General features: G+C 37.5%; 1 protein-coding gene across 2 annotated transcripts in view; it reads left to right on the forward strand.

Annotated features, from left to right (window-relative positions):
• Nucleotides 1-11,777, forward strand: part of LYRM4 (LYR motif containing 4) — a 216,029-nt gene extending 204,252 nt beyond the window's left edge. The window contains exon 3 of one of the 2 annotated variants that reach the window (XM_044667942.1): nt 11,365-11,777. In XM_044667942.1, coding sequence (XP_044523877.1) covers nt 11,365-11,430 — 66 coding nt within the window. In that variant the 3' untranslated portion in view covers nt 11,431-11,777. The remainder of the gene's footprint in view (nt 1-11,364) is intronic. The other variant, XR_006505782.1, reaches the window with a different exon arrangement.
• The last annotated feature ends 356 nt before the right edge of the window (nt 11,778-12,133 follow it).

Genomic DNA, 12,133 nt, shown 5'->3' on the forward strand with positions numbered 1-12,133 from the left:
AAAAACTCTGACAGGGGTCTAATTACTCAAATATACAAGGAGTTAAATCAATTGTATAAAAAATCAAGCCATTCCCCAATTGATAAATGGGCAAGAGACATGAATAGGCAATTTTCAGGTAAAGAAATCAAAAGTATCAATAAGCACATGAGAAAGTGTTCCAAATCTCTAATAATTAGAGAAATGCAAATCAAAACAACTCTGAGGTATCACCTCACACCTAGCAGATTGGCTAAAATGAAAGAAGGGGAGAGTAATGAATGCTGGAGGGGATGTGGCAAAATTGGGACATTAATGCATTGCTGGTGGAGTTGTGAACTGATCCAGCCATTCTGGCTGGCAATTTGGAATCATGCTCAAAGGGCTATAAAAGAATGCCTGCCCTTTGATCCAGCCATACCATTGCTGGGTTTGTACCCCAAAGAGATCATAGATAAACAGACTTGTACAAAAATATTTATAGCTGCGCTTTTTGTGGTGGCAACAAATTGGAAAAGGAGGGTATGTCCTTCAATTGGGGAATGGCTGAACAAACTGTGGTATATGCGGGTGATGGAATACTATTGTGCTAAAAGGAATAATAAACTGGAGGAGTTCCAGGCGAACTGGAGAGACCTCCAGGAACAGATGCAGAGCAAAAGGAGCAGAGCCAGAAGAACATTGTACACAGAGACCGATATACTATGGTAAAATTGAATGTAATGGACCAGCAACAATACAGTGACCCAGGACAATTCAGAGGGATTTATGGTAAAGATGCTACCCACATTCAGAGGAAGGACTGCAGGAAAGGAAACATATAAGAAAAACAACTGCTTGAATGCATGGGTCGGGGTGGACATGATTGAGGGTGTGGACTCGAAACTACCACACCAATGCAACTACCAACAATTTGGAAATAGGTCTTGATCAAGGACACATGACAAAACTAGTGGAAATGTACATCGGCCATGGGTGGGGGGAGTGTGAGGGGCGAAGGGGAAAGTAGGGGCATAAAGTATGTAAACAGGTTAAAAATGAATATTAATAAATGTTTAAAAAAAAGAATGTATTTGAGTATGTGCTGAATACTTAAAAGTATTCTTCCATTTCAGCCCAGATTTTATTTTTGTTCTATATATCTTGCCAAGAGGGGGGCCCAATCTGTTAGATATTGGTTTCATCTGTTGGTTCAATATAACCTCCAAGATTCCACCCTGAAGCCTTCAGTTTCAACCTTTCCCTGCTAATTATTATTTATGTGTTAATTTATTATGGATAATTATTAACAAATTATGAATTTAAGCCCAAATGACAATTTGATTGTTTGCTTTAATATTTTCTTCTTATTATCTCACTATCCTCAAACAGCCCCTACAATATTATTCAATTAATCAACAATAAGACAACTATATAACACTGCAAACCATGGTGCTATATAAAAAGTATTTATTGGATAGCATTAATGGCAAGGAAGAGCCAAAGACATCCAGAAAAAGAAAAGCAAAATTAAGTAATAGACATGGCCTCTTTATAATAAAAGACTCCTTTGATGTCTGGTTTAAAGGGATATTCTGTAGGGTTTCCAATGGCATTCTACTGTTAAAATTCCATCCCTTTAGATCTTAAAGACTTTTCAGTTTTCCAGAATCCCTTTTTCAGGATGGGCAAAGTATACTTATCTATTACGGAACTGTTGGATTAATACTTTTAAGGCACACTAGAAATGACCTGATTTCTTTATGTCCTTATCACCTAACAGTAGTTATTAGTTGACATCTTAGCATTAAATAATAGTTAATGAGATAAATTAAACCTAGAATACAGGAAAGGTAAGAATGGAGAAAAGAAAATCAAAGACAAGTCTGGAATGGTAGATTTGGGCACAAGTTGTCTGTTGCCTTTGAATATCAGGCATTGATATTCAGGGAAAGTAGAGCACAAGGAATTTAGACTGAAGGAGAGATTGGTATAGCACAGGACCTAAACATACTACTTAATAAATGCTTTTTAAAAAAAAATTCATTCATCTTGAAACAGCTAGGTGGCTTAGAGAATAGAAAACAAAGCCTTCAAATGAAGATCTTGAGTTCAAAATTGACCTCAGACATTTCCTAGTAGTCGGACCCTGGACAAGTCACTTAACCCCAATTGCCTAGCCCTTACTGCTCTTCTATCATGTATTGATTCTATGAGAGAAGGTAAGGGTTTTTTTTTTCTTTAAAAAATCATTCATCTTTATGACACTTCTTAACATCATTTTTATAAATAAAGGCCTCATTTCATTCCCATCTTTCCAGCTAAACATAAGAATCTCATGTCAGATTGTATTTGCAATATGTTACAAATAGCATGTAGCATGTTTACAAGTAATGTGTTCCTTGTGGTTTTAAGATTTGCAACATCTTGAGCCTACTATTTTCTTGCAGTTCTGTGTTCTGACTTTTGTTTGATCTCCTACACTTGTGAATGATTATGACTTGGTTACCTCATTCCAAATCACAACCAACTTATCTTGCAATAGGAATCCCTCATGATAGATGCACTAGTCTTTTAGGATGCTCAGTATGGGAAACAAATGTGATGCTGTGTCAATGGAGCTTTTGTCTCCTAAAATCTGGCCGAGGTTCAGGAAAAGGGGCCAAGAAGTGAAGCCAGAACTTTGTCCCCTTTCTAGCCAATCCATTGAACATAACTACTCCTAACACACACACTACAATGACTTGCATCTCAACTGTGCTATGCATATCCTTGGGAACAGATGGATCTGTTCTCCTTAATAATGGCAAACTGGATCACCATTGCTGGAGTCTGTCCCTTCCTCTTGCTATTAAATGCCCCAAGAATAGAAATACAGGGTCTTTATCAAGTCTGTGTGGAGTTTCTAAACTTCATTTTTCATAAAATAGGCTGACAGTAGAAAAGAAATCATTCTTAAATAAAATTTAAAGACAAGTCAAACATCACTCCCACACTTGACATGGACTTCCTCTGCTGGCCACACAAACCAGTTTATCTTTCCATTTTCGGTTACTAATATTTACTTGTCAGAATATTTTTAATACTTTATTTTTTTCTTTTTAATGACGTAGTTTGTCCTTCCCCTATCCAGTGAGCCATCCCTTATAATAAAGAATTTTAAGTTCAGCAAATCTAGCCAACAAATCAACTAAGTCTGACAATGCATGCAATGCTCTACACCTATAGATAACCCCTCACCTCTAGCAAGAAGGAATGAAGATATGTTTCCTCTTCTCTCCTTTGGTGATAAACTTCATCATTATAGCATAACCTTCATTTTGGTTTTTGGTTTTAATTATGGTTCTTCCATTTATAGTGTTGTATTGTGTCAATTGTTTTCAGGATGATAGCTAACATTTATATAGAGCTTTCTATATGACAGGCACTGTGCTAAGAGCTTTACAATTATTATCTCATTTGATTCTCACAGCAACCCTGAGAGACAGGTGTTTTTATTATCCTCATTCTACAGTTGAGAAAACTGAGGCAGAGATTAAGTGTCTTGCCCAGGGTCACATAACTACTAAGTGTCTTAGGCCAGAATTGAACTCCTGACTCCAAGCCCAGTTCTTTATCCACCCAACCACACAGTTGTCCTATTTTTACTTACTTCATTCTACATTAGTTCTAAATTCATCTTCCCCATTTCTTATGCTTTTGTTTCAAATTCTTTGCTACTACAAAAGTAACCAAGACAATTCCAAAGGACCTGTAATGAAAAACACTACTGTACCAAAGTGGTTTTGGGGATGGAATGAGATGAATTAAATTGGGCCAGTAACAAAACTCACCATAGGTTGAAGGCCAACAGTTAACTTTGACCAGGCCAGATCCTGGTCTGAGACCAGCACACAAAAAACCAAAGTCACAATAACTGGGAAAGGGTAGTTTATTTAATAGGGAAAGGTTAAGAGGGAAATGGGAGAACTCTGATACTAATTTCATTATCTAAAGTCCTCAATTTCTAAATGTCTCCTCTTGGAGAGTCTTCAGAGAATTTGTTGGACTACTCTATTCCCTTTCCTCTCTCACCTAAAAAAAAAAAAAAGAAAATCCCAGTCCCTACTCTAGCTAACCTGCACTAAACCCTACTTAGTTAGTATTAGAGGTGATGGTTTTTGGCAAGTTTGGCAGAGCCAGGGGAAAGCTCCTAGATCCAAAAAGGACCCAGACCTCATCTTACAATTAGTTGGTTCAGGATCACAATGTTCTTCTCCAAGAGAAATAACAGTAACTGGATAACAACCAAGTAGTAGGCAGGATAGGATCAGCAAACCTAAGGACAGGAAGCCACTCTCCCCAGGACATCCAGAGAGAGACTATCCTACCCCCTCAGTACCAGTCTAACCCCTCCTTTTCCAACATTCCAGAATCTTTATCCCCTGCAACCATCATTTCTTGCTATAGCTCCATCTCTTCCTTATAACACTACCCATCTTCAGAAGGAGAGCTGATGAATTCAGTGCAGATTAAAGCATAGTTTTTTCACTTTTTCTTGCATTTTTCCCTGTAACATGGCTAATATAGAAATATATTTTACATGATATCACATATATAATTAAAATCCTATTGTTTGTCTTTTCCAAGGCGAGGGAGGGGATAGAGGGAGGAATAAAATTTATAACTCAAAACATAAAAAAAAGAATGTAAAAATAAATGGATATATAAATACAAAGGAAAAATACAAAGGATTATAAAGAAAGCCAAATATATTGAAATAATAATCAAAAAAGTTTTTTTTAAAAAAATAAATTCATAGGTCCCAGGTTAAGAGTCCCTGAACTAGATTGTTTAAGATTCATTCCAGTACAGAAGTTCTATGGGCAAGGCACCATACTAGGTACTATGGGTTACACAAATATATTCCTTGCCCTTGTAGTGTTTGCAGTCTAGATGCCTACAGTTTGGAACACTATGGGATAAGAGCAGTATACACAAGTAGCTATAGAGAAGTATAGAATCTAGTAAGCTAGAAAGAGTTCTCGTAGACAGGGTGAAAAGAATAAGGCTAATGAAAGAGGCTAACAGTAGCCTACCACCTGCATTCTTTGGTCACTCTCTCCTGAGTGTCTTGTGTAACTAGCAGCAGGTTAGAATTTCTTACTTGCCTCTTCCATTAGTTTGTTTACCACGTGGACTTGTGGGCTATAGCTTGCAGGTAGTTAGGAGGGAAAGAACTGCAGGGCTGACGAGTGGCAGAAAGACATTTATAGCTCCTATTGCCAGAACCCAGTAGTGCTCACCCAGGCTTTATGGGGAATAACCATGAAAGAATTCCCTTAGGCAGCCTCTGGGGAGGCTAGTAAAGTTTCAATGCCAACAGATGCCAAGACTGTACTTGTTTCTTATTTAACACCTGCCGGGTCTTATTAAGTGAATCTAGAATTATAGATTCTTATGTCTGAAAGAAAATTCAGAGGCCATTGAGTCCAGCCCCATCAGTTTACAGATGAACAAACAGATTCCTAGAGGATGGAAAGTCACAGATCTAAGGAATTGCAGAGCCTGGACTTGAGCCCAGGGCAGCACTACTTCCACTCCCTCCCAAAATGATTGGATCTGAAGTTAAGATAGATTGACAAATTAAGTATTACATATACTTACATATATTTTGTCTGTCCCCAATAGAATATAAGCTCTTGGAGGGCAGAAATTCTTTCATTTTTGTCTTTTGTTAAAAATGAATCAAGAGTAGTTATCTTTGTATATATCTCCTACTAGATCTTCCTCTCTAGTTATGGGAGGATGGCTGGTGTGTAGATCTTAGGAATAGCATAGATGAAAGAGGGATCAGGTGCCCAAGGCCCAAGCCAGCTATAGTTGGTGAAGGTGGAACACCCATTCCTCTCACACTAGCTATTGATTTGATTTATCCCTCTTCTCTCCTGGACAGGCTTGGTTGGTTAAGCCTGTCAGTGGCTTCCTTCTAACAGTTGCCCAAGGTTGGGACCCCTTGAGAGGTTAGGTAGATGGTTAACCTCACTAGGCCCAAACTGGGGTTGGATTAATTGTTAATAGGCTATTGATTGGCTTTGAAAATGTTGGTATCTAACTGCATGTTGATTCTCCTTTCCTAAGGGCTGTGATAGAATAACCTCTCAAGAAGGTACTTGTTGGTAAATCATTATATTAACTATTAATGGGGCAAGGTTAACAAGGTAATAGGTTTGGGGATTGGGAACCCTATTGCTATTGTTTGACTACTAAGCTAATCGTTGATCAGGTCTGGAGATTGCTAGGCTGAAGGTCTTCACCCTCTCACTAACTCTGACCTGACCTGGCCACAGCCAAGTCAGAGAATAGGGAAGGCTATTGATGTAGATGATTGATGATCTGTAAATTCTCTCAGCTCTACTACCAATAATATTGATGGATCACTAGCTCTTTCTCAGGCAAGCACAGGTTACAAGTTCAGACCTACCCTCTTCTTCTTCCACCCTTCACCCTTCACCTCCCTCTGTCCCAGTTCTTTCTCCAAGAGAAGTTTGCTCAAGTCCCAGCTCTGAGTTCTGAGACCCCAACTGTAGTTCTTAGTGGGTATTTATAGGGTGGGGCCAACCAACTTTTGCCCCTGGCTCATGGCATCTGGGAACATTCTGAATCTCTCAACTACCATCCCTGTCAGTCAAGGTGGCATCCATCTTATCCCAGATAATGATTTTAACACTTGGAATTCCTAATTTAAGGCCTGAACCCACCAAAAGGTTTAAATGTTTGCTGACAGATTCATTGATATACTGAGATATCCAGCAGCTGTACATAGAACTGCTGATTAAAGATCTTTAGTACATGAGTACCCTAAGGAAAGAAGGGACTCCTCCCAATCACTCCTTCACAACCCAGAAGAGAAAGACTCTTCACTCTCACCTTACATAGCCAATCAGTTGTTAATTTGTCATTCTAGGTTCTTAACATCTCCCAAATACCCACCTTTCTCTCCTCTGGCATTGCTACAGGCCCTCATCACCTCATACTTAGACTACTGACCTATCCTGCTGGCCAGTGCCCTACTAGTCTCTGCTCTAAAACGTATGCTCCACAAGGCTGTTAAAAGGATCTTTCTAAAGTACAGGTCTCAAGACAGGAGGTCTAGAGTTCAAATTTGGCCTCAGGCACTTCCCTAGCTGTGGGATCCTGGGTAGATCACTTAACTTCCAATGCCTAAACCTTACTGTTCTTCTGCCTTGGAACTAATATGCAGTATTGATTCTAAGATGGAAAGTAAGAGTTTCTACTTTTAAAAAATAACTAAATAAATAAAATAAAATATAGGTCTGACCAAGCCCTTAGACCTCTTTCCTTTCCATTCAACAAATTCCAGTGGCTCCCTCATCTCCAGGATCAAATATAGAATCCTCTTTCTGTCTTTAAAGCCCCTTCCAAACCTGGTACCTTCCTATCTTTTGAATTTTCTTAAACTACCTTCTCTTAAATGTGGGTTCTTTTTTTCTTTTTCTAATATCTTTTTTTTTTAACCCTTACCTTCCATCTTAGAATCAAAACTATGTATTGATGGTAAGGGCTAGGCAATGAGGGTTAAGTGACTTGCCCAGGGTCATATAGGCAGGAAGTATTTGAGGCCAGATTTGAACCCAAGACCTCCTGTCTAGGCCTAACTCTCAAACCACTGAACCACCTTTCTGCCTGTAATGATATTCTTAAGGTTTAAACATACCATTATGTTTCTTCTAATTCTTATATATCAAATTTTTCATTCAGTTCTAGTCTTTTCTTCAAGAATATCTGGAAGTCTTTTATTTCTTTAAATAATCATTTCTTATATGATGATATTCATCATTGCTGGATAGGTTATTCTTGACTGTACAACCAGTTCTTTTGTTCTTTGAAATATATTCCATGAGCTTCATTGTTTTAATGTAGAAGCTGCTAAATCTTATGTTATCCTAATTGTATCTCCACAATATTTAAATTATTTCTTTTTAGTTACTTATAGTATTTTCTCCTTAACCTGGAAGTTACAAAACTTACCTATAATGTTTCTGTAAGTTTTCCTGATGTGTTCTCTTACAGATAGTGATTGATGAATTCTTTCAAGTTCTACTTTATCTTCTAGTTCCAAAATTTCAGAACAGTTTTCTTTGATTACTTCTGGAAGGATAGTGTTTAAACTCTTTTTTTGATCAGACCTTTCAGATGGGCCAAGAATTCTTATACTGTCTCTTCTCAATATGTTTTCCAGGTCAGTTGTTTTTATAATAAGATGTTTCCTATATTCTTCACTTTTTTCATTTTTTTAAATAGTTTTATTATTTCTTGTTCTCTTAAAAAATTATCATTCTTCTTTTGTACAATTCTAATTTTTAACAAATTATTTTCTTTGGGAGTTTTTGGATTTCCCTTTTCAATTGGTTGGTCTTTCTCTCATAATTTTCTATATTTTCTTGCATTTTTTTTCTTAATTTTTCCTCAGTCTCTCTTATTTTAAGCTCTTCCAAGAACTCTTTTTGGACTTTTTTGGGAATTTTCAGTTTTCTTTAAAGTTTTAGATGTGGATGCTTTAGTTTCACTGTCTTCTAAATGTGAAGTCTTATCTTCTTTATTTCCAAAGAAGCTATCTGTGGTTGGATTCTTTCTCTTTTACTTACCCTTTTTTCATTTTTTTATTCTTAGGAATCTATTTCTTAATTGTCAGTTTTTTGCAAGTGTCAGGTTCTTCTCCCTATATGATCCTAGATAAATCACTTGACGTTATACAGTCTCAATTTCTTCATATCCAAAACAAGAGGACTGGATTCATGGTCCTTTCAGGTCCCTCCAAACTCACATCTATAATCCTCTGACTTGGAAAGCAGTTCAAATGGGTTTGAATTCAAACTCTAATTCCATAATTTACTACATGTGTTAACCTCAATGAGACTGTTTCCTCATCTACAAAATCAGAAAATTAAATAAGAAAATTGGTAAAGTACCTTCTAGCTTTAGAACTACTTTTTTTTTAATCATCCTCTATAATTCTGCTGCTTTAGTGGAATAAGTGATTTCATGGGAGTAAATCAAGACCCTTGCTTAAACCTTAAACAGAATACCCTTTTGGGACCTCCTTTATGAGAGAGTGCTACCACATGCTATTAACAGTGACATAGTGTTCTTAATAACTTTTATTGGAACATCTAGTTATTGTAATAATTAGATTAAGTCTATTCTACCCATCTAGATTTAATCACCAAAGGTGAGAACACCTCTAATTCTGGGAGGTCCTAACCCACGTGTGCTAGAGTGGGTGACAAATCAGAATCAACTGACTACCCCCTAGGCAGTAGTATGAGAATCATCTATTGTGATTGGACATGCAGATTAGGAGATGGATGCAGGAAGTGACAAAAGATGCTATCTTCTAAATATGGTGGTAACTTCCTGTGGAGGCAGTTGGCATTTTGAACTTGGTATAGCAGGATCTCTGGTGGAACCTTGGAATTGTCACGTGGGTAAGTTAGGCAGACTCTTTCTCCTCCCTTGGCGTTTCTGGAGGCTCCACCCTCAGGGACAGGTCTCTCTTGCCTCTCTAATTGTAAAAGGCCTTGTGGCCAGAAGCCTTGTTTAATTAACCTCTGTGCCCCTCTGCTGGAGCCTCTAAATTCTTACCTGGTCTGGGCCAGAGTTTCTCTCTCTCGATTTCCCTACCTTCAACCTTCCTAACTGTAAATAAATCACCATAAAAGTCAATTTTGGCTTGAGATTATTCTTAATCGAGGATTGATAATAGTCCAATCCCCTGGCAACCATCTTTTAATATATTGAACCCACAAAACCCCTTTTTCACTCTTACATTACCAAGAAAAAGAAAAAAATTTAATTTACCTAATCATACTTCAGTTATCAAAATTACTTTAGGAAATAACTTTCCAATTTTGAGCCAAAGAAAAGAATTCATTCTTTTATTTATTTTTTCCAGTGGGGATGGGAATGGAACATGTGTAAACCTGTTATTTCATTGTTGTAGGAAACACCTAATGAAAAAACTCACTCTGCTCATATGGATCTCTACATATTCTATACAGTCTTAAAATGAGTTGTCTGGGACACTGAGAGGCTAACTTGCCCAGCATCACACAACTACTATTTATTGGGAGAGGTGGTGGGGCGGAGCTAACTCAGGTCTTCCTGACTCTGAAGCTGGGATGATGGTATTCTTTCTTTCATTTTTTTTTGTAGATATTTTATTTTACCAATTACATGTAATAACAAATTTCCACATAAGTTTTCTAAAGTTATATAATCCAAGATGTTAAGCAGTTTGATCTGGGTTATACATGTATTATCATGCAAAACATATTTCTATATTGTTCATTTTTGTAAGAGAATAATCATGTAAACCAAAACCCCAAAATAAAACCCCAAATATACTAAAGTGAAAAATTGTATGCTTTCATCTGCATCTGACTTCCAACAGTTCTTTCTCTGGAGGTGGATAGCATTCTTTTTCATAACCTCCTCAGACTTGTCCAGAATCATTGTAATGCTGAAAATAACTAAGTCTGTAACAGTTGATCATTCCGCAATATTGCTGTTACTGTGTATAGTGTTCTCCTGGTTCTGTTTGTTTCACTCTGCATCAGTTCATATAAGTCTTTCCAGCTCTTTCTGAAATCATGGGATGGTGGTATTCTTGACAATAATAGGGAAGTTAGGAAGAAGGAAAGATTTAGGAAGTAAAGAATGCTTTCACTATCAAAGGTCCTCATTTCATGATACCTATAGACTTTTTAAAAACTAATTTATCTTCCCTTCATCATTCTCCTCCAATTCTCCCTCCATAACACCCTCCTTTTCCCTGGCTCCTATTCCTTGTCCTCTGACCTGTCCCAAAGAAACAGTAGGGGGAGGATCACTAAGTGGCAGGTAATTTTGATATTTTTACCTGTGAGCAGTATAATTTGTCTTGGGGTAACACTGATTTAGTTCACTCTTCCTCCAGCTGTGAAACTAATGAAACTTTTAATGAAGAAGATCTTAAAGAGCTTGGAAGACAGAGAAAATAAGATTACAGCTGTGGTTTCTATCTTAATGCAAGGGAAAGAACATGCAAGTGTATGACAGAGATGGTGGAGGGGAGAGAAAGACAGACAGAGAGGAATTGCATAGGGAGGTTAGGATGGGGATATTTTTCTAGATTTTCTCCTCAAAGTAAGAGAGGTACAATTCAAGACTAAGGGATACAGTTGAGAAGGAATAGCTACACCAAGGAAAAAGAGATAATAAAACAACTAAACAGTTGTCCCCAAAGGAAGAGAAATGATGAATTTTAACCTGAATTTGAAAATGTTTGAAACCTTTCCTTTCTCTCTTCAAGTACATGCCCTCTTCCAGTATTCTCTCACTTACATGTCTTTCATTTGCTTTCAGATCCACATTAGTCAACTGTACTTAACTGACAAGCTTATAATTGAAAATCAGAAGCCGAAAACCTAATCAAGTTGGGAAGTTCTCTAGCAGCAGCCGTGGACCAGCAGCAGCAGACTGTGCCCAAGGATATCTCCCAGCATGATTTCTGTTGCCTTTTACATCGCCTTTAAAAAGTCTTGTTCTCTGCCAGTAGAAACTGAAAAACTGAAAAATGTTTCCAGTCTTTTGTTGCCTTAGTGGTAGAGTCTGAGAATTCCTGTGGTTCATGTGCTCATCGGTATAGCAAGAGCTCAATCAAAGTAATCTGTCAAATTATCTTTTTCAACTTCATATTCAAGTTCATCACCCGTTGTAGAAAATATTTCGAAACTTTGTTTCTTGGCCTTTTTGACAATAAAAAAATGTATGTATGATGTGGCCTTGCTGGTCCTCCAGTGCTTTCTGCTCCAAATGAATTTATCCTAGTCTCACTTAGAAACTCAGTTATGCCTGCATCTGATTTCACAGCCTACTTTTTGACTACTGGATTCTAAAAATCTCTTAAGACTTTAAGATATTTCCGTTCCATTCTCTTAGGATTTCTCTGGGTCATAGGCATGGCAAGGTGATATCATCACCATAGTGGGAAAGGCAAGCCCAAAAAAAAATAAGATGAGGAGGTTGGCCTAGAGTATTGCCATAAATGAAATCCCCAGAGAGAAGAGAAGGAAGGTATTATGGAAACAGCCCCAAACTTACCTAGAGACCTGAGTTCAGGTTCCATTTCCGA

Source organism: Gracilinanus agilis, chromosome 1 (assembly GCF_016433145.1).
Source record: "Gracilinanus agilis isolate LMUSP501 chromosome 1, AgileGrace, whole genome shotgun sequence".
Classification (NCBI taxonomy): Eukaryota; Metazoa; Chordata; class Mammalia; order Didelphimorphia; family Didelphidae; genus Gracilinanus; species Gracilinanus agilis.